General features: G+C 40.9%; 1 protein-coding gene across 1 annotated transcript in view; it reads left to right on the top strand.

The window, feature by feature from the left end:
* The first annotated feature begins 404 nt into the window (after positions 1-404).
* The window catches only part of SLC16A10 (solute carrier family 16 member 10), a 62,342-nt gene continuing 42,568 nt past the window's right edge, over positions 405-20,178 (top strand). Inside the window, exon 1 of the mRNA XM_033056623.1 lies at positions 405-1,067. Within this exon, the coding sequence (XP_032912514.1) occupies positions 701-1,067 (367 nt within the window). The 5' untranslated portion in view covers positions 405-700. The remainder of the gene's footprint in view (positions 1,068-20,178) is intronic.

Raw genomic sequence — 20,178 nt, 5'->3', positions numbered from 1 at the left:
GCGGGAGTTTCAGACTTTTCCCCCTCGCCCAGCTCGGGCGGGACACCGCTGGGCGCAGCTGCCCTGCCTCGTGGGGAGCGGGCAGGGCCCGGGAGCGGGGCCAGGGGCTTGTTTACCGCTCTGGCCCCGAGCGCAGTGGCGGTACCTGCGTGCAGGCTCGGGGCGCTCGCCGCCTCCCGCCCCCTTCCCGGCGGCCGTTAACCGCTGAGCTCCAGCCTCGCCCTCCGCTTCCCCTCTCCCGCTCCCCAGGCGGCCGCCGCACCGTGCGCTCACCGCCGCCGGCCGCCGACACGGCGCGGTCCCGCCCCGCTCCACCCCCTCCGCCGAGAGCCAGGGCGGCGGGCAAGGTGGGGGGGGCCCGGAGAGGAGCGTGGCTTCGCCTGCCTTTCCCCGGCCCCCCTCCCTCCTCCCCTCCCGCGGCCAATCGGCGCGGAGGGAAATGCTCCTGCCGCTGACGCCCCCGAGGGAGCCCCCCTTTTAAAATAAAGCGGCGGCCGCGCGGCGGGAAGAAGGGGGTGTGTGCTGGCCTCGCTCGGTCCAGCACACCGGCTGGACAGACAGACAGGGCAGACAGAACGCCGCAGGATGCCCGCAGTTCCCGCGGCCAGGGGCTGAAGCGGGCGGGGGACGAGCGGTCGCGAGGAGAAGGAGTAAGAAGGCGGGAGCGGCGCGCCTGGAGGGTCTCGCTCCCGCTCCGAGGATGGCGCCGGTGAGCGAGCAGCTGGAGCCGCAGGGCGCGGGGGGAGACCCCGCCGGAGCGACCCCCCTGCCCGCCCCGCCCGCGGTCGAGGAGCCACGGCGGGAGAACGGTGGCGAGTGGTGCCCCGGGAGCGGCGAGAGCGGGGCCCAGCCCCGGGCGGCGGCCGAGGCCCCCGGGAGCGCGGGCTGCCCCGGGAGCGCTGCGGCGCCGGAGCCCCCCGAGGGCGGCTGGGGCTGGGTGGTGATGCTGGCCGCCATGTGGTGCAACGGCGCCGTCTTCGGCATTCAGAACTCATGCGGGGTCCTCTTCGTCTCCATGCTCCGGCTCTTCGGCAGCAGCGAGGACAAGCAGCTCGTCTTCAAAACAGGTGAGGGGCGGCCGGGGAAGGGGTCGGGGCGGCTTCTAGCCCGCTCCGCCTCGGGCCTTCCCCGCCTGCAGCCCGGGCGCAGGGGTGTTCCTGCCGGGGGCTCTCGCTCCGGCGCTGTCAGTGTCCGAGCCCCGAGGGCCGGGCCAGGCCGGAGCCGGCCGGGGCCCTCGGGAATAGCCCCGTGGGAAACGGCAGCTGCCCTCGCCTCCCTGTCCCCCGGGCAGCGACCTCCGGGGGTATCAGGAGAGGAGCAGGTGTGCTCTCGCTTCTTCCACAGCTGGGTCCTTAGGCATCTACTGTCGTGCAGTATGGGTTACAGTGCATACAGAAACCTTCATTGCCCTGCCCCCGTTAGCCTAAAGGTTAGTCTGAATTAATAGTGGGGTATAGTGACACTTAAAATATGTCAAGAATGGGCTTGGCAGTTGTCAAACCCAGTATTTTGATGTGCGGATTTACTGCTGCAACCAGTGTCACAAAACTCATCACTGAAGTTAACGATATTTACTAAACTTTAAAGATATTAACAGTACTCTCACATGTTACTGATCTAAAGCACTTAACACACATAAAATTCAATTAGTTAAAAGGTAAGTATACATTCTCTTTTATTTTATGTAAGTTTTCTGTGGAAAGTGTCTTGTGCTCTCTGACTTCGTAAGTTGAGGGAATGCAGTTTTTGGCTCTTGGAATAACAATAATTGAAATTAAGGAATGGTTTGAATACTCTATTTTATTATAGTAAATAATAAAGTCGACTTACATAAAGGATACCTTTGTGTTAAATTATTAAAATGAAATACTGAAAAATAAACACTCTCTTTTATGGTTTTGTTCCTTTCTTAAAAAAATGGTCTAGCCTTGCAGAGTTGTAAGACTTCTAGAAAACTTTTTCTGTACAGGTGGGCATTACAGATCTTTTGAAATTTACTTGAAATTTACGTCTTCCTTAATACTTGCATAAGTGGGCCTAAAGTTGAGATACTAAGACAAAGAAGTTAATTTTCTTCCTGCAACTTAATAACTATTTTTGTCTGAAGTAGGAAACCAGGGCAGGTGTTTAGACTGAAGCAGGAAAGCTGAAAAGCTGTGGTGAAGCATTCAGTGATGTTCTCTCTGGCATTCAAACAGTTTTGTGTATCATTTGCAGTGATACACAAGGTGTATTCCCCAGTGTGCTTGAGCTAGGAAAATGGGAAGCTACGTCTGCACCTCAAGTTGGGCAGTGCCTATTCCTCAGAAGGGAAATGTGCATCCAGAAATAGGTGCCCAGGTTCCTCAGCCTGCACAGGAGATTCAGAGAATATGCTGTGAACATTTGCATACTGACCTGGGAGCCCCTGGCCAACCAGAAATGCAGAAGCAAATTGGTGGCTCATATTCTGCCTGTTCATTGCACAGAAGTGTAAGAATTGCTTTTTCTGAGTATCTGGATTGGTAGTAACAATCTCTTAAAGATTGTTGTCTTGTACTTGAAAAATAAAAAAGGTCTTTAGGTACTACTTCAGTAGTTCAAATAATCAACGAGAGAAAGACTGAAATTATCCCCTACCTTCCAGAGGGGTAATTGCACAACTGGTGAGGCGAGACTGTGCTCCACTCATGTTTTTGAAAATTTGCCCAATTGCAGAAAAAAGTGGGGAGGAAGCAAATGTAACCTGGCTTTACAACCTAGTTGTTTTGCGTCCTGCTTAGAAGAGCAGGAAGAGTGCTGAGTCCTGGATGCAACTAGCACCTCCTGTACTGCTTTATAAGTGATTTGAGGAGGGGGGGAAAAAAGCTACAACTGTACACTGTTGCACTTTATTTTGCTTTATCAGATGTACTCTGGTTTGGGTAATGCAGAAGGTGTTGGTTTTTTTTTTTTTTTTTCCTTTTTTTTTTTAAATCCAAATGGATTCAAGTTAGGGGAAATACTGCAAGATAGTTGCCTTGACTAAGTGGCTTGTGTTCATGCACACATGAACACTGCAAATACAAGAAGTCTCCTGTAAACAAAAGCACAGCAGATAAAAAACCATTCCTTTCCTTTTAATGTCTGAAAGTACCAAGTCGTTATGATTGTAGTGTTAGAGAAAAGTCTAACCTGATCATTCCTATGGTATTGATTCAAATTGATACACTTAATCTGCTGAGTCTCTTCTGTTTGGACTGGTTGCAACTCAAATCTGGCAGTGGTAACTGACTCAGTAAAGTTTAATGAATTGGAAAACCGGAATTTTGTAATGAAAGTTTTCTTGCTGTGGGGCTTTGCTTTGGAAAGAAAAGTTTAATAGTCTAATCCTTTTGGAAAAAAAAAAAAAAGATTTCTCTAATATCTGAAATGCTGATTTTTTTTCAGAGGCATGAATTTTCCAGGTACTTTCTTTAAGGACCCCAGGTGTCTGTGGAATTTTGCAGTTGATCCACAATAGCAAAGAATTGTGGTTTGTTAGTTTTTTGTTTGTTTGTTTTTTTACTACAGGATTACTTAGCTGTTGCCAAGAGCACATGTGTTGCCAGAGGTTTTTGTGTGCCTGCTCTTTTGGGACCAGTCAGTAGTCGTCCTTTTTCTGGGGTTTTTTCTGAAAGGAGGGATTGAGTAGGTTGTAATAAAAGCTGCTGTTGGTATCTCTTAATAACATCTTGTAACATCTTAGAAGCCAATGTAAGGCAAAATGGCAGGGCTCTAAATATTATAGTCTATGCTATTTTTGTTAGTGTTAGTAGATGGGTGGGTGTTGATCAGTGTGAATGGCAAAAAGGGAGGAGGCAGAATGGAGGAAGGTGTAGTGAAGAAGTGATTCTGCCTTGTAGGTGAGGAGTGGAAGGAACCAAAGGTATAGGCAAGGCAGCAAGGCTGTTCACAGCATGCAACATCAGCGCTGGATAAATAAGATAAAGAACTATAACTAACATTTTTGCTGGATTTAGGAATATTAATGGAAAAGCTTGCAGGTCACAGGGTTCAAAAATTCCTTCAAGGGACACCTTTTTATGAAAAAAAAATTGAGTGTAACTAGTACACAATATTTTGGTATTCGTATTAGCAAAAACTCATTTCTTTGCTGATGTAGTGCACTGTAGAAGCAATTCCATTGTTTCCTTGTGTAGCCATTTTTTTTGTTCAAAAACTAATTGATTCACAATTCCAGAAGAGGAAAAGCCCCTAGTTTAAGTATGAAACTTCTAGCAAGGTGTGCCTGAAGTCTCAGGAAACTACTCTGTTCATTGTTTATATTTCATTGTGTTTGAGGAACAAGTTGGGTGGAAAAAAACAATGGCAATGAAATACAGGAGGCTCATGGCCCTTGGAAATAGGGCAGACCTAGTGTTCAAATGCAATTGTAGTCTGATCACCCTTGAGGGTAAAGGATTTGGTCCAGACCAGTCCAGAGTCTGGCAGGAAGAGCACTTGGTTCCTTTCCCTATTGCAGTTGTCACATGGGGATGAAGAGCCCTGAGCCAGTCCTGTTATCTCAGATTTGTGCGAGCCCCATATAGTTCCATGTTTTGCTCTATTGGTAGGTGCTTCTGTTACATAGGTTTTTATGTGCGTATGTACTCATACTTGTTTTCAGAACGCAAATAAAAACTATGATACTACTGGCAACAGAGATAAAAATGGTTGGTTTAATTTAAAATAAAAGTCAGATAAAATTACTAATTCCCCTACTTTAATTGTTTTACTTTACTTGCGCCTTGTTCTATGACTTGCAATGCTGGTTCTGTAACTCTGCTGGATTATTCTCTTATATACAAGTATTTAATACACCTGTGTGTACAGATATCACCTGCACAGGGAGCATGTACTGCTATTAGAGTTCTGCATCCACGTGTTTGCTTTGCTAGCCAGTGTTCCTAGAAGATACCACCTCACCTTGCCTGGACTGCTTATCTGTGTGCTTGTGTGCCTCTGGGTTTGGCTCTCTAAAGTGCAGCCTTTGGTGACTTACCTGGATGTCAGGATGATTGATTGGCTGGCTTAGCGCTGTTGGCAACATCAGGAGTCTTTGACCTGGATTGCTGAGAGTTCAGTAGGGCGAGGAGGAGAATTCTGATTTTACTTTCACATAAAGGCTGTAATTCAGATACTGGGAAGATAATGTTGAATGACTACCAAGATCTACAAGGGACAGTTTCACAGGACAGTTTGAAGTTTTCTTTATACTCTTTTCTTGAATCTTTTGATATCTTCCTGAGTTTTCCTCCAGAGATAAAGACCATTAGCAGTTTTGGTCTAATTCAAGTCCTTGTTGTGTAACTGTCCTTCAGAACCATGGTTAGGTTCCTGTATCTATGGGCTGCTGTGTCCGGTAAATTGGGGACCTTGTCAGGCTGGACCTGTGTCACGTGGCTTATGAGAGAGCAACTGATTTTTCTTGTTAAGAAAGTCAAATTTGGAATGCAGAAGTTATCAGAGTGCACAGGAATTACAAGGAGGTGTACTACTGTATAACACCTTGGTCAATGAGGATTGCATTGCAGTGGAGGATGTAGTTCCACAAAAAGCTGGACTTTAGTTTTGAACAAAAAAAATGTCTACACATGGAAATAATGGGATTGCTTGCATAGTGCACATGATAATCTGTACTGCTGTAGTCTGCTTTCCTTCTCATGTTTGTGTAGCTATTGAAACCAGAGAGGGGAACTAAAGGGTGAGTTCTAATCTGAAAACTAACCTGTTGTATTTAAGTAGTGATTAATTTTCTTCAGCTGTTGTCATTTTTGTACCCCTTCGACCTCGCTTTGTGATCATAAATATCTATGTAAATGAAGACTCTGAAGTATTTGATATGATGGCTGGGTCGAACTGGAAAGTTGAAGGCAGTTTCTGTAGTATACTGTCTTTGTTTAGACCAGAATGATTAATACCACTACTATTTATGCATGCACACATGCAATGTCTTTATGCCTCTGGAGCATTTCTCTTGTAGTCTTGTTAACGTCTCTGCAGAGTGATTACTTTGGTAGTCTTTTTGTGTGTTGTTGTTTTTTTTTTTCCTTTTACTGTGTTTCACATTGCTTAGATTTTTCCAAATGCAGGTTAACTTTGCAGCAAACAGCTTTATTTGGGAGAATAATCTAGTATGTCTGAAAGCTAGTTACCAGTTATTTTTTGTGGGTTTCTTTAGAGGCAGTACTTGAATTTCATAGTGATGAAACATCCTTATAGAATTCTAAAGATGTTTGGCAATTGTCACCACTCTGCATTAAATCCACATGCCTGAAGTTATGAGCTCTGGTGTGCTGCCTGTCAGACAAAACTATATCCTCTAAAATCTCCTTCATACAAATTCACTAAAATACTAAGTTTTGCTGTACTCTATTTGTGATAGTTTTGTTGCATGTGAAATACCTTTCATATTCCCAATGTTATTTCTTTGTCAATGTGTGTTGCTCCAGCTCTCTATAATGTAGGGAGGAAAGGTGGTGTCATGTTACAAAATGAGGCTTTGCTGTTTTCTGGTATGAGTGATGTACTATGATGACATTGTGCTGTCTATTTTGCATTATTTACATAACATAATGTTTTTATTGCTGCTTATTATTAGTATCTGCAGTCAGTGGAGCTTAGTTGACTTTGAAGTTTTCCAGTGTGCATTACTCCTTTGCTCTTCAACTTTGTTTTGTTTAATTGGTCCCTGCAATCTCTTCAGTGCCATCTTACTCATCCATTTTCTGGCTACCGTTCTTTGAGGTTTCTCAGATCCCTTCCTCATTTTTGAGATGCTTTAAATAACTGCTATCTAAAGGGGAAGTTAGCAAAATGTGTATGTTTATTAATAAACCTTTTTCTTAGACTCGGCGAGATGTACCTGTACTTAGTGTTTGCCTATCCATAAACATGATTTCATCTTTGAACACAGTCTACTTGCTTCTGGACACTTTCAGTTTCCTGATAATGTTCAGTCTCTTATCATGAAAGGAGTGTTACTGCAGGCCATCTTGGAGTTTAAATGTTATTAATCTCTCTTTCTATTATTGAGTTACTAGTCTAGTATGAAGCAATGTAGTAGACTGTTCTTAAACTATGACAGCATAATATGTCTATATATCTATTTAGTCTTTTGGCCAGGTTGAGTTAATTGGAGATAATAACAAGCTGTAACCTCTACTTGGAGCAATGTCTACTAGTGCAGGCATCTAATTGGGTTTTGATCATCTGCAAGGATGGACACTCCATTCAAAGTGCTTCCAAAGCCTCCAAAGTGTCAGTGTTTGACTACTGTGAGCAAAGATTTTTCTTACCTTTAAATGGAATTTTCTCTATTTCAATTTTTGTCCATTACCTCTTGCTTCTTGTCAGAATACCACTGAGAAGAGTTTGGCTCAATAAAGGTCATGAAGGTCTCAGAGAAGGTGAAGTCCATCCATTGTTGACTCCAGTGTCGTGCATTGTGCTGACCCCCTCCCATCTTTCCCTCACCTGGTAACATAAACATTGCACCAGTACACACCTCCTCAGGCATCTGAGTGCCTGCCACCTCTCATGCTCTTTTTAGTAGAATTCTACACATCAAAGATCATACTTTGAAATGAGAAAAATATTCAGAAAATTCTAACTTAGGTTCTAAAATTCTAACTTGTATTGCTAATGAAAATAAGGATTTTCAATAAACATTCATCTATAATGCTCAGCAAATAATTACCCAATTTGAAATTGCTTCTGCTCTGTGAACTTCAGGGAAGGAGATGCACTGATTATTTGCATCCAGTATAATATGGTACTATAACTGCTTGGTTTTAAAATAGTCCTTGTGTGAAGGAATGATATAACTTCTTTCTTATATCTTCCACAGACTTTTTTATTCTTTCATTTTGTGAACAAACCATGTAACCTTAGACCACTGCAGTTCAACTTTCAGGAAATATGTGCAGATAGTATAAGATCACAAGGGAATGTTTTCTCAGAATTATCCTATCTGTTTTCATTTCAGTCATCTAATTTATTGCAATAACAGAATCTCTGTTTTAGATACTGCCTTTAATTTTCATGAGAACTGGATAGGAATGGCTGGTTCTAATAGTTAAGTTAATAGCAGCCCTTTAGTAAGGATGAGACCAATTTAAAAATGATCAGTACTGGTTCGTTCCCACACACAGGAAGGAATTACTGGGATGTTGAGCCCAGTCTCTCTGTTATCAGCAGCCTGTCTATAATCCCATGGAACATGGTATCAGTTAGATGGTAGACTGGAACTGGAAGTTGTAAAGCAATTTTCTTGCTGCCTTTTTGCTGAGTAAGCAGCAGTAGTGCAATCTTTGGCTGTTTACATTCTGCAGTGTGCTTTGTTCAGCAGAACTGTACTTTATGTGTATCTTCCAAGTACCCAATGGGTGTTCTTGTGTATCAGGTAGGAAAGTTTGTTTTGAAGAAAGAAAAACCCAAAAACCCCCACTTAACTACAACATCAAGAGAGATTGTTCTAATCAGAGGCGTCCTAGTTTTGGCACTTCCTATATTGCTTTGAAGGCTTAAGAGTCAAAGAATTCAAGAGGAAAAGAGAAAGTTAGTATACCTTACCTAGTGATCCCGAGTGAGTGTTGAGATGGGCTGTGTCTTTGGAGACTTTTGTCTGTGATGCCTCTGGTATCAGCACTCTAAATCTGTGTGTTGTCCTTGGACTGACTTCTGTGACTTTGCCTTGTTTGGTTTCTGTACCCAGGCATGTACTAACCTTGTGTCTCTTAAGGAGCTGCTTAGTCTGCTCTAATTAGAGTCTGGATGGCAGCTAAACCACATGCAGAGTGAGCAGTTAAGCAGCAAGGACATGGGTGCAAAACAAAGGGATTTGGTTGGTCCAAGGAGGACTGTAGCTCTTGTCCAAAGAGTCGGAAGCACTAAGTGTGCTTGGGGTACACAGCCAGGGCTTTCTAGGACAGTAACCTGATCCTGGGCCGTGACTGAACATGCTGGGATTGGAACAATCTCAATGGGTTCCGCAGGTCAGACTGAGCCTGTTTGTTGTCAGTGTGCCCCAGCTTGGTGTATACTGTAGTAGTTTCAAAGTGATTGGAGCTGGCTGATGACATCTGCTTCTATACAGTGCTGCTTGTTTTTATGAGAGCAAGGAAGGTGTGGCAGCAGTGCTTTACCTAAAGATGCTGTTAACCTCAAAGCATGTGAGATTGCAATTGAGAGCCTGAACTGTGATGCATATTTTGGACATGACAGTGGTATGTGTCATGTTTCAGAGTAACAACCTTATCAGAAAGTTGATTTAGTATGGCTAGATAATATTTTTTCGAATCTTGAGTGTACTATTTATATGATGACTTTTGGATTCTCCTTCAATTTATCTGTGAAAATACTGCCAGTGGCCCCTTGAGTTCATTGGATTATGTTGTCATGTGTGACAAAACTGAAGGTATGTACTTTAAAGAAGGCCTTTATGATTTTGGCACACAAAAGGGAATTTGAAGTTACCCTTTGTTCTTTTATAACTTCAAGCAATTTCTTACCTTTAAAATATTTATGTCGCTTAGGCTCTTCAAAACCCAGCATTGCATTCCAGACTTGAAAGAAATTAGAACTCTCAGCTTATAATTTCTGCCACAGCTGGGTACTGGCAGTGATGTAGAAAATTAAATCAACACTAGGAAGTTTCTGGAAGCTTAAATGTGCAAGCCTGGGATGTGTTTTCTAATCCTATCAGAGTAACCCCATTTTTTACAAATTGAAGCATGAAGCATTATCAGCTTTTTACACCTCTGTATATATCAAAGTATTTTGTTCATAGTGCAGCAGTTTAATGAATATTTAGTTTCACGCAGTGAAGTCACTGATCCTCTAAGGTGTTGTGGGGGGACTGGGACAGAATTGGGTAAATTAGTAGGAAGGCTGGAGTAGCGCTGCACAAAATTGGTATGGACAATGTTAGTCTTTGTATGGAGTCAGAAATTTAGTCAGTGTGGTCCAACACTAGTGTTCTGACTTTTTTTTTTTGTTTTTTTCTGATATTAGGCAAAGAAAAGAGTATGTTGCATGTAATTTATGCAACCTCATGCTGCGGTATTGATCTTTTGTATATGTGGCTTAAGGCACTTAACTGAATGTATGTTATGCTCAGTCTCTGCATTGAGGTCTGTGCCAACAACTGTATACTGTATTAATAACTTTTATCTGAGAATGTCAATATTTCAGCAATTAGTCAAAATATTTTAAAATATTTTGTAGATAGTTTAGCTATGTTTATTATGGATAATTGTATTGGGAAAATGCAGGTCAAGAACAGCAGCTATCCCACAAACTACTCTGCTTTTTCTTTGGGACACTATCTCTGAACAATTGAGATTTGTTTTATGTGGTATCCCACTTATCAGTATTCCAGGTACATATTTTCCTGATCAGAGTACCTAAGAGAGGTGCTATAAACAGTGAACTTAAAACCTAGGTAAAAATGTTATGGCATTAAAACTGCCTCCATCTGGTCCTATGTGGTTGTTCTGGAGTTTCAAACAAAAAAGGATGTGGGTTCTTAATGGGACAGCATTCCTCTAGGTTTCAAATTAAGGATCAGAATGGAAAGGATAGAAACTTAAAACTTGTAGCAAATTTTCATCTTGAAATTATGTTGTCTTCTGAAAGTGGTAAATCTTAGCATGTCTCACAGCTGTCTATAAACTGTGTGAATTCTCTGGAAACTGAGGACTAGATCATTAGGATAGGATCTGAGCCTGAGAGATTGCTCGTCAGTGTTTATTGTGCAGAAGATGAGGATTATATGAACAGCATTCTTAAAATGAAAAGACAAATTATTTTTTTTCAAGACACTGCTTTAACAAAAGAGGGTTAGGACTCCGCTTTTTCTTGATCTTTTGAGGGGATCTATAGAGTGTTCCATGAACTGTTCTGGAATTCCTCTTCAACCCATTTATCTGGCTTTTTGAAGAGAATAATTTCTGTGACTAAGATACCACAACTTGTTTCCAATGGCTTAAAACCTGGTTGCTGCTTTTCTTTTGTGTGTTAAACTAAAATGTCAAGTAGAGGACACTCAATGGACTCTAAAATATAATTAGCAATGCCCATACTTAAAAATGGGTAACAGCAAGGTGGACAAGGTTACCCTAGCAGTTACTATGTGCCTGAGAGCATTGTCCAAATGCTTCTTGAGCTGTGTTAGGCTGGTGCTGTGACCACTTCCTTGGGGAACCTCTGCCGGTACCCAACCACTGTGGGCACTCAGCCCAGTGAAGAACCTCTTCCTGATATCCAACCTAACACTCCTCTGACACAACTTCAGACCTTTCCCTTGGATCCTGTTGCTGTCACCACAGAGAAGGGATCAGTGTCTGCCCCCCCTCTTCCCCTTATGAGAAGTTGTAGACTGCCATAAGGTCTCCCCCCAGTCTCCTGCAGGATGAGCAAAGTGATCTCAGTCCCTTCCCCTCTAGACTTCCCACCATCTTTGTGACCCTCCTTTGGATGCTCTAGTGCTTTATACCCTTCTTATATCATTAGACTCAAATCTGCATGCAGGACACGAGGTGAGGCTGCCCCAATGCAGAGCAGAGCAGGACAATCCCCTCCCTATTGCCAGAACCACCACCTATCTTTTGTGCAAAACTCATAGCTTGGGAGTGGTGAATTAATTTTAAGGTAATCTTGCTGCCGAGTGTGAAATTATATAATGAATAGAGTCTCTTTTCTCTTGAATAAATGCCTGAAGTGGCCAACTTCTTAATGAAGTGTTCAGTGTAGCTTTGTATGAAACAGACATTAATTCAATCGTGGGACTAACAGTTGTGATTGGGGAGTACATGAATGTTTAGTGAGAGACTAAGAGGTAGTTAAAGAATGGCTTAGCAGTGTTTACACAAAGGTAAGTTGAAATGAGTGGTGTTCAGGGCTGGAGTAAATGCAGAGGAAGCAAAAAGGAGCCTCCACTTATTGTTAGGACTAGTGAAGAAGAGATCAAAGGTATCTGCTAATTTTAAAAGTGGGACATCTTGTTAAGCCACCCTCCACTGAGAATGCTGCATCTACAAAAATTTGTTTGTTTCTATAAGTAGCCTTTCTCTTCCAAACTGACTTGTACTGCTTCTGATTACAGCTGTGCTTTGTTGGCATTGTTTGCTTTGGCAATTACTTTTTGTCTTTAACCACCTCTCTGTTTTTTACGTAGTGATTTCATAATTGTAAAGCATTTTCCTGTGTGCAATTGGCTTAACTTAGATGGGCATAGCTTCAGTGAAATTCTCCAAGTAGTGAATTTCAGTTTAGTGTAAGACAAGGGTATCACAAATGTTTTGTCGTAGAATACAGTATCATAGGCTTTTAGAGCTGGTCTGTTCACATGCTTGTCTCCAATTTAAGGATAGTTTCAAGCATTATAGCTACATTTTTCCACTCAGTTATATCTGGCATGTGTTAAAATAATAAATGGGTAAACTATATATAGCTGTTCCCCTCCTTTACCTTTTTTCCTCTTTTTATCTGGGTCACTGTGGGAATGCTGAAGCAATTGGGATGGTTGGGGTTTTTTTTGTGTTCTAAAAGGCATGATATGCACTGAGGTGAGATATAGTCTTCCGAAATAGCACTGGTGCCAGTCATGTACCAGTAATGTGAGGTTTGCTTTCATTGGTGTGATTTTTTTTTTTTTTCTGGTTTGCTCTGCTTGTCTGTTTTGCTGTACTGGTACATTGGGTGATATTTTCAGGCAGTGATGCAAAATATGCAAGAGGGGTGTTACACCTGGAGAAAACTGGAAAGGTGTGGAATTCAACTGGCAGATTGTAGTAGATGAAGGTCTGTTGAGTACACTTAGTGGTTTGTGGAGAGTTACTCAGCTGGGCAGATGCTAGCTTTTAACTTTAGGGTGGGCTGAAATTCTGCAGCTAACCCAAGCTGTGCTGACTAGATCTGCACTGCCTCTAGTGGGAGCTTTGACTCCCCAGTCACCCAGGCTTCCCCAGTCACCCAGGCTGGATATTTAGGGGATTATTGCCAAAGTTATCTCTCTTTTGAAGGTTTATCAGAACCTGATAGGATTGATACAGAAAGCAATGCTCCGTGGAACTCTTTGATGCTCTGATCTTGTATGCAGTCAGTAATTTAGCTCTATTTGCTGATGAATCTTCCATGTGATTTTGTATGATCTTCAGCTTCTAAATGCTCTAAAATTTACTTCATGACATGGAAAATGGGTTGATGCCAACACTTTTGAATGATTCTGGAAAGATAAATTCATCTTGTATTTGGAATGCTTAAATTAATTTATATGACTCCCAACAGACTGTGATTATATGTGCTGGATCCATTTCAGCTGTTTCCAAACAAGAGGTAGTTATAGGCAGCTTTTCCAGGTATGATTGAGGCCAGTGGTTTCTTGATGAGTAAAGTTACGTGACAAAAAAAGAGTAAAAAAACCGGTGTGAAAACATCCAGAAAGTTGTAGTTTACCAGCCAGCACTGGTAGACTTGTAAAGCTTGTTCTTGGAGGCAAGATAGAGCTGCTTGGTGTGTCCTCTCCAACCGCCCTTTAACCTTTCTGTTTCCAGTTTTGGTCTTGGCAGGGCTATAGAGCTGCTGGCTTATATAGATGCCAGCCAGTTATGTCCTGTCTCTGGGAGAGGGAATTCATGCTGAGTCCCACATTTGGTAGAAGTTGGAAACTGCAAATTGCTTTCCTCTCTGAAGCAGTGCATTGCTTCTCTGAAATTTGTCATGGCAGGACCTAATGCTTTGCCAAAGTATCTGAGAGATGCCAGTTGGTACCTGCCATTCAAATTTTTTTTTGAAGTGTTGGCTGGCCTAATATGCTATTTGAAGCTTTTGTTCCTCCATTAATTGCATCTCAGGAGGATAACCAAATACATGTAAATGAAATTTGGAATGTTTTTTAGGAGGAAGCTGTCTAAATAGATAAATCATCTAACTGGGATTTAGGTGGATATATCCAAATACAAGTGGAATCATTCTGGTAATGTTTTTTCTTATTCTAAGAAAACCACTAAAGAAGACCTTGCAGCAGTTAAAACTTGAAAGTATTTAGCTACAACAAGAAATTAGTAGTTATTTTTATTTTGTTGGTATTACAGATTAAATAAAACAATAGAATAATAATCTGAAAACCTATTCATTGTTTGCTGATCTCTTGATGTAGAAAAGCTGATTGTGATCCCATTTGTACTCACTATTTTATGTACTCAATACATATTATATATTTTATTTTAATAATTTAGCTTGAATATTCTGCCTTTTTTTGTGCTGGGGGCTCTGTGTGGGTTTGTTTTGGTTTTTACTGGTTTGTTTGTTTCATTCTGTAATCGTTTTAGTTTCTCTGGAAAGAGACCAGACTATGAAAATAGTTTGGAATAGCATGCTGTCTGGTTTTGACTTAAACAGGTGTAGGCAACCAGTGGCACTGCTGGGTATCTGCATGAAAATGAAGAGGCACTTCCTCCTTTTCCTAACAGTTATTGTCTGTATATGGGCAGTATCTGAAAAGGTCAGTGCTGCTCTATTAAAAAATGGCTTGAAGAATATCTTTGGTTTTTTCCTTTCTGAAATGATTCCCTTTCCCCTTAAGAATTTTATCAAGATAATTAATCTCAAGATTTTGCTGTGCTGTTGATCTTCAGGAGCAATATCTGTCATATCTGAATTCCTGTGTGTATCAGCTCTTGATACTTTACTGATGAGAATTGCCAAGATGAAGCACTGGTTTCTACAGTTTGTTTGCAGATGTCTGCTTTTCTGATCTCTCAAACCAGAGGAGAAATACAGGAAAATAGAAATACTCATCTGTTATTTTAATAGTTTTACTACTCTAATTTCATTTACTTTTACATTCCTTACATTAAATGAGGTAAGATGCTCTCCACATCTGGAGAGAAGGAAATGTGGAAGTAACACTTAATCCAATTAATCTATTTTCCTGCCTTAATTCATTGTGATGACTTTGAGCTTCTGGTGGTAACTGAGCATGAGCTGCTTAAAGTCACAGAAACCAAATTCCTATTATTTCTGCTCATTGAAGAGAATAAATGAATTACCAGACACTAATCTTGGGATAATTGCTTGCTGAGCAGGAGATCTTAGCTCTTAAAGAAATTAGTTTTGTAAGTTTATGGAGCTGTCAGAACTAGTGAACTATTAAAAAAAGGTTAACCACAAATGAACAGCAGCTGAACTTTCAGTCTTTTATTCCTAACTATTGCAGTTGAACTTTGCAATACAGAAATATATGCAGTGGAGATAAATGTTATTTCTTCCCCTTTGTTGTAGTTTAGTCCCAGTCATAACTGAGACACCCTTATGAGTTGTGCTATTATTTACCAACTGAAGTTTAAGCTGGAGACTGAAATTTGTCAATGTTTCTGTCAGTACAGCAGTAGGAGGTATGTGCAGTAAGATACAGTATGTACTGCTGTTTGGAATAACCAAACCATTTTGGGTTTGAAGTAATTGTTATTTTGGGTTGGTCCTCTGATTCGGACACAGAGGAAGGTGTGTACTTTTTAGCTTAGAGAGTGTGACACTTAGAGAGTGTTACCCTGTGACATTACATCAGTTTTCCTTATTCTCCTTCATTTGATATGACTTAGGCAGGTTAGTGTCCAAAATTCTTTCAGAGTTCTTCATAACTGCTTGGCCTTGTGATGTTTATCTTTAGGGTATTGTTATTTGAAAGTCATGTTGCTTTTCACTGGTGGTCCTATTGCTTTGCCTTTGGAGAGCAGCATGAAGGAGGTGTTAGGAGCCATCATTCATAGCTCCTGCTCAGTGGCATTGACCTCACTGCAGTCTTCTACTGGGTCTGGGAGCAGACTTCCTCACATATATCTGGAAACATTCAGAGCCCAAAAATAACTAGATAAGCAAGCAAACAAGCCTCAAATACACATAAAATTCTTCCGTTTAGAATAAAATGCCTCTTAGCTAATTTTCAACAATTTTTATTTGCAGGATAACTAAGGAGTACTTGAAGGGTTCCTGAGTCTTTCTATCCTGATGGGTATTTTCTGTCTCTGTAGATTGTTGCTATGGGCAGTCAACGCATTTTTGTGACTATAAAAATCTGTATTTTCTGTCAAATTCCTATTATGTATCTGGTCTTTACAAATAACAGTATATAGTAATTCAGATTTATTTTTACACTGTTTGTTATAATGTTTAATACATTACATGTTTGATCAAAACTCCATAGGGATTCTGGCGAAGTGATAACAATATCCTGGGTTAACTTGGATTAAGTACTCTAATTGGAAGTAATTGTTTCCTGCAATATGTTTCTGCCTGTCAATGAGAACTGCACTTCTGTCCTTAGACAGACTCCTTATTATGGAGTCTCTGCTTGAAACTTCCTCAGCTTAAAAAAGTGAGCTTTATTTATTCTCCTTCCATTTATTTTAAGTACTGTCAAAATATCAAGATATAACAGACTTGTTATATAAGGACACTATTATTGATATTCTTTAGGGACAAACTGTTACCCCTGTAAGTGATGTTTGACTCATATTCAGAGTGGGCATGGAAGTTTCAGAGCCCTCCTCCAGTCCATGTCCATGGGTTCGTAACAGTGGAAGTATAAAAGCTATGTACTGCCACAGGTACTTGGTGCAAATACACGATGTGTTATTTTCAACACATAAGAAGGAAACAGCATTTCCTTTTGCACTCAGGAACTTCTGTTTCTGAATACAGACACACGCTTTTAGGAAAGTACAAAAGCAGAAATCAAACCCAGCCTTTTGTTTGCAGATTTGTCTCTGCCACAGCATAGCCCCTGTGCTTTTTTTAAAGTGTTTTTTAAATTTTATTTTAATAAAAGCTGCACACAGTGGAAATAAATCTATTATGGGAAAAAAGTCAATATTGTATGTATTTGTCATTGCAGAATGAAGTTTTGTCATTGCAGAGTTGAATTTTGATAGTGAAAATATTGAGGTAATTAGAATTAGATTTAGCAAAAAAATCTTTGAATAGATTGGTACGAAATGCAGAACTATGTTATTTCAAACTTATGGGTCTTCTCAAATTCAGTTGTTCAAATAAGAGAATGTCTTATTCTTGGCATTTTTTGGTGGTCAGGAGTATCTCACTGTGCACAGCACATCAAAAGCAGAATAAATTGAAAAGAGTGTCACTCTTCCCCACTGTTGTCTTTGAGTTTCCTGGACTACTGCTAGAGAGACTTCTTGATTTGATATTTCCCAAAGCCTTTTTATTTCTAATTTAACATTTATTGGAATTGTTTTACACCTTCCTTGAGCACTTGAAAGTTGTTTTTAAACCCAGATGGTTCAAATTCTGAATTTTATGAAGATGTTAGCATATGCAAAAGAATCAGTACGCACATTGTGCAATCACAGAACCATTAAGCTTGGAGAAAACCTCTAAGATTAAGCCCAACCATTAACCCAGCACTGTTAAGTCTATCATTAAACTGTGTCCCTAGATACCACATCCACATGTTTTTTGGACACTACAGGGATGGTGATTCCACCACTCTTCTGGGCAGCCTGTTCTCAATGCCTGACCACCCTTTTGGGGAAGAAATTTTTCCTAATATGCAGTTCACAATATCCTCTCCTGGTACAGCTTGAGGCAATGTCCTCTTGTCCTATGACTTCCTGCCTGGGAGAAGGGACCAATCCCTGCCTTGACACGACTTCCAGACCCTAACTCTTGAATGCAAACCAAGAACATGGCATAATAAGAAGCAGTGGTGGCTTTTATTTTGCACATAACTTATTGCATACATCCCTGGCTGTGTGATTTACTGCTTTTTAAAGATGAGATTTGTGTTGCTGTGACTGAGTGGTCGTGTTGTGACAATGTGCTCACTGGTATGACTGTGCTTGAGAAAAGAAATCGACTTGGTGCTAAAACTGATTACACAGATTTTTGAATAATTGAATTCAACTTTTGTCTTTTCAAGTCATGTCTTCAGTGGTGTGAGAACTCTCCCAAGGAGAATCAGGAGCTGCTGAGAGAAATATGTAATAGATTCTGTAATTTTCTGGCAGCAATTTCATTATTAAAATTGGTATTTTATTTACTGTTATTAACTTGAGCTACTTGGGAACAAACCTCTTGGGTAAACTAAGGAATGTTTAATTTATCAAAAAATGTGGTTACTTGTTATTTCTGTTGCATCTTCTTCCTTGTGTTTGGTAGCTATGGAGAAAAGAAACTCATTGCATAAAAACATTCTGAGACCTCAATTTGTAGTGCTGTGCTTTGCATGGATCCTCCTGTTAATTTGCAAGGAAGATTTATGACCTTTCCTTTCAAGCGCACTGGCAGTGGATTTTAGAGGAAATAGCCCTGCTTATGAAAACTCTTCTAGCTGTGGTATCTGTATTAATGATAGGCTGGGTGGGATCTTTGGATCCCCTGTTCAGAGCAAGCTCAGTCAGATCAGATTACTCGGGACCTTTGTCCAGTTGAGTTTGGATAGAGATCCCATATTCCATCTTGTGCCTCTTGTGTTGTAACTGTGCACCTTTAAGCACTGTAGTTACTTTTTCACTGCCTTTTAGGTAACTGCAGATGTCAATAAGATCTACACTCCTTGTGCCTCCCAAAACGTTTCCTAAGGCTGAAAACGCCCAAATCTGCTGGTCTTCCCTCCAACATTAGGTGCTCTAACCCTCAGTTACCTTGGTGACCTTCTCCTGCTGTCAGTCCAGTATCTGTCCAAAAGTCTGTCTCTTGGTCTGCGGGTGCAGAAAACCCAGAGCAGCTCCAGATACGGCCTCATGAAAATGGAATGCCCATGTCTCTCAGCCTGCTGGTAATGCTCCTGCTCATGCAACTTGGAGCACAGTCAGCTTTTATTGCTGAAGGGCACAGTGCTGGCTCACATTCAGCTTCTGTCCTGAGATCTCACATGTCCCCTTCTGCCAATCTGCTGTATAAGCTATTGACCTGCAGTCTGTACTGGCTCCTGTTCTTTCATCCTAGATGCAAGACATTTCATTTGCCTCTGAATTCCTCCTGCTTGCTGTTGTCCCTTTTCTCAGCAAGTTGGTCCCTGTCCCTGCACACAGCAGCCCTGACCTTAGCGTATCAGCAGCCACTCCTTCCAATTGATACAAGTTGGTACATGTGAAGTGTTTCTTTTAATACGTGTTATCACTTATAAAACCAGCTGTATCTCTTTAATGCTTAATAAGAGACTTTCACACTGGATATTTATCGAAGACGATGTTCTGTATCCAGTAATTGATGCTTACGAAGCTTAAAAAGTAATTTCTCCTGTTACATTCCCCTTGGTCATTGTGTGATTTTTGAACTTGGAGAGGCTGAAGTTCGACTGACATCAATTGCACTTAATACCTGTGGACTTCAGAACACTCAGTTGTAGACGATGCACAGTTAAAAATCTGTTTTCTTAACATAATCCAAGCTTCTTTGTGTTCCAAATGTACTTTCTGATAATTTTGAGATCCCATCCCATTTTGTTTGATGAGAAATTTAAAAGTAAATTGCTGTATTACATCATCCTTATATATCCTCTCTCTAAAAAATACCCACCCAAAACACACAATAAAGCCTATTAAACAAAAAACCCCTTTCAGCTGCAGTCACCTGAGTTGTGTTTTAAGATGAGGATTTTTGTCTCTTCACACCTTCTGTTTTCCAGGTGATTAGTTAATATTGCTAAACAGCAAGGGACTCAAAATGGATTCCTTCTGGATGTTGCTGGTAACTGCTCTCTGTATGCTAATTTGACCCTCCTTGTTTCTTTAACCTACTTTATTCATACCTCCGAGGGCTTTGCTCTTAGCAAATGGAAACTTTGCTTTTCTAAGAATCTTTTGTGATGGATGAGCCCTTTGTTGAAAGCTGCTAGAAGTTCCATCGTTAAACATACTTTGAATGGCATGTTATTTTAGCATATCCAGATAATGCTCGATAAGTGATTATATCTAAACACTGTTTTTCTTAAATCCTTTTATTCAAAAGAAGTTTGATCGCATGATTCATGATTACTTGATGAATGATAAGTATTTAAAGCTGCTTTTAGATGTGCAAAAGTTCATGATATTCGACCTCTTTGAAGAGGCCTTGTATCAGAGGTGGTGACGCCATTGTGGTGAATAGCTAGTTCTGTTTTCTTTTGGTACTTTCTAGAAAAAAAAATCGATGAGGGAGAAGAGTATTCCTTTA

Source organism: Catharus ustulatus, chromosome 3 (assembly GCF_009819885.2).
Source record: "Catharus ustulatus isolate bCatUst1 chromosome 3, bCatUst1.pri.v2, whole genome shotgun sequence".
Lineage (NCBI taxonomy): Eukaryota > Metazoa > Chordata > Aves > Passeriformes > Turdidae > Catharus > Catharus ustulatus.
The sequence above is the reverse complement of the archived record's forward strand: the minus strand, read 5'-3'. Positions and strand labels throughout refer to the sequence as shown.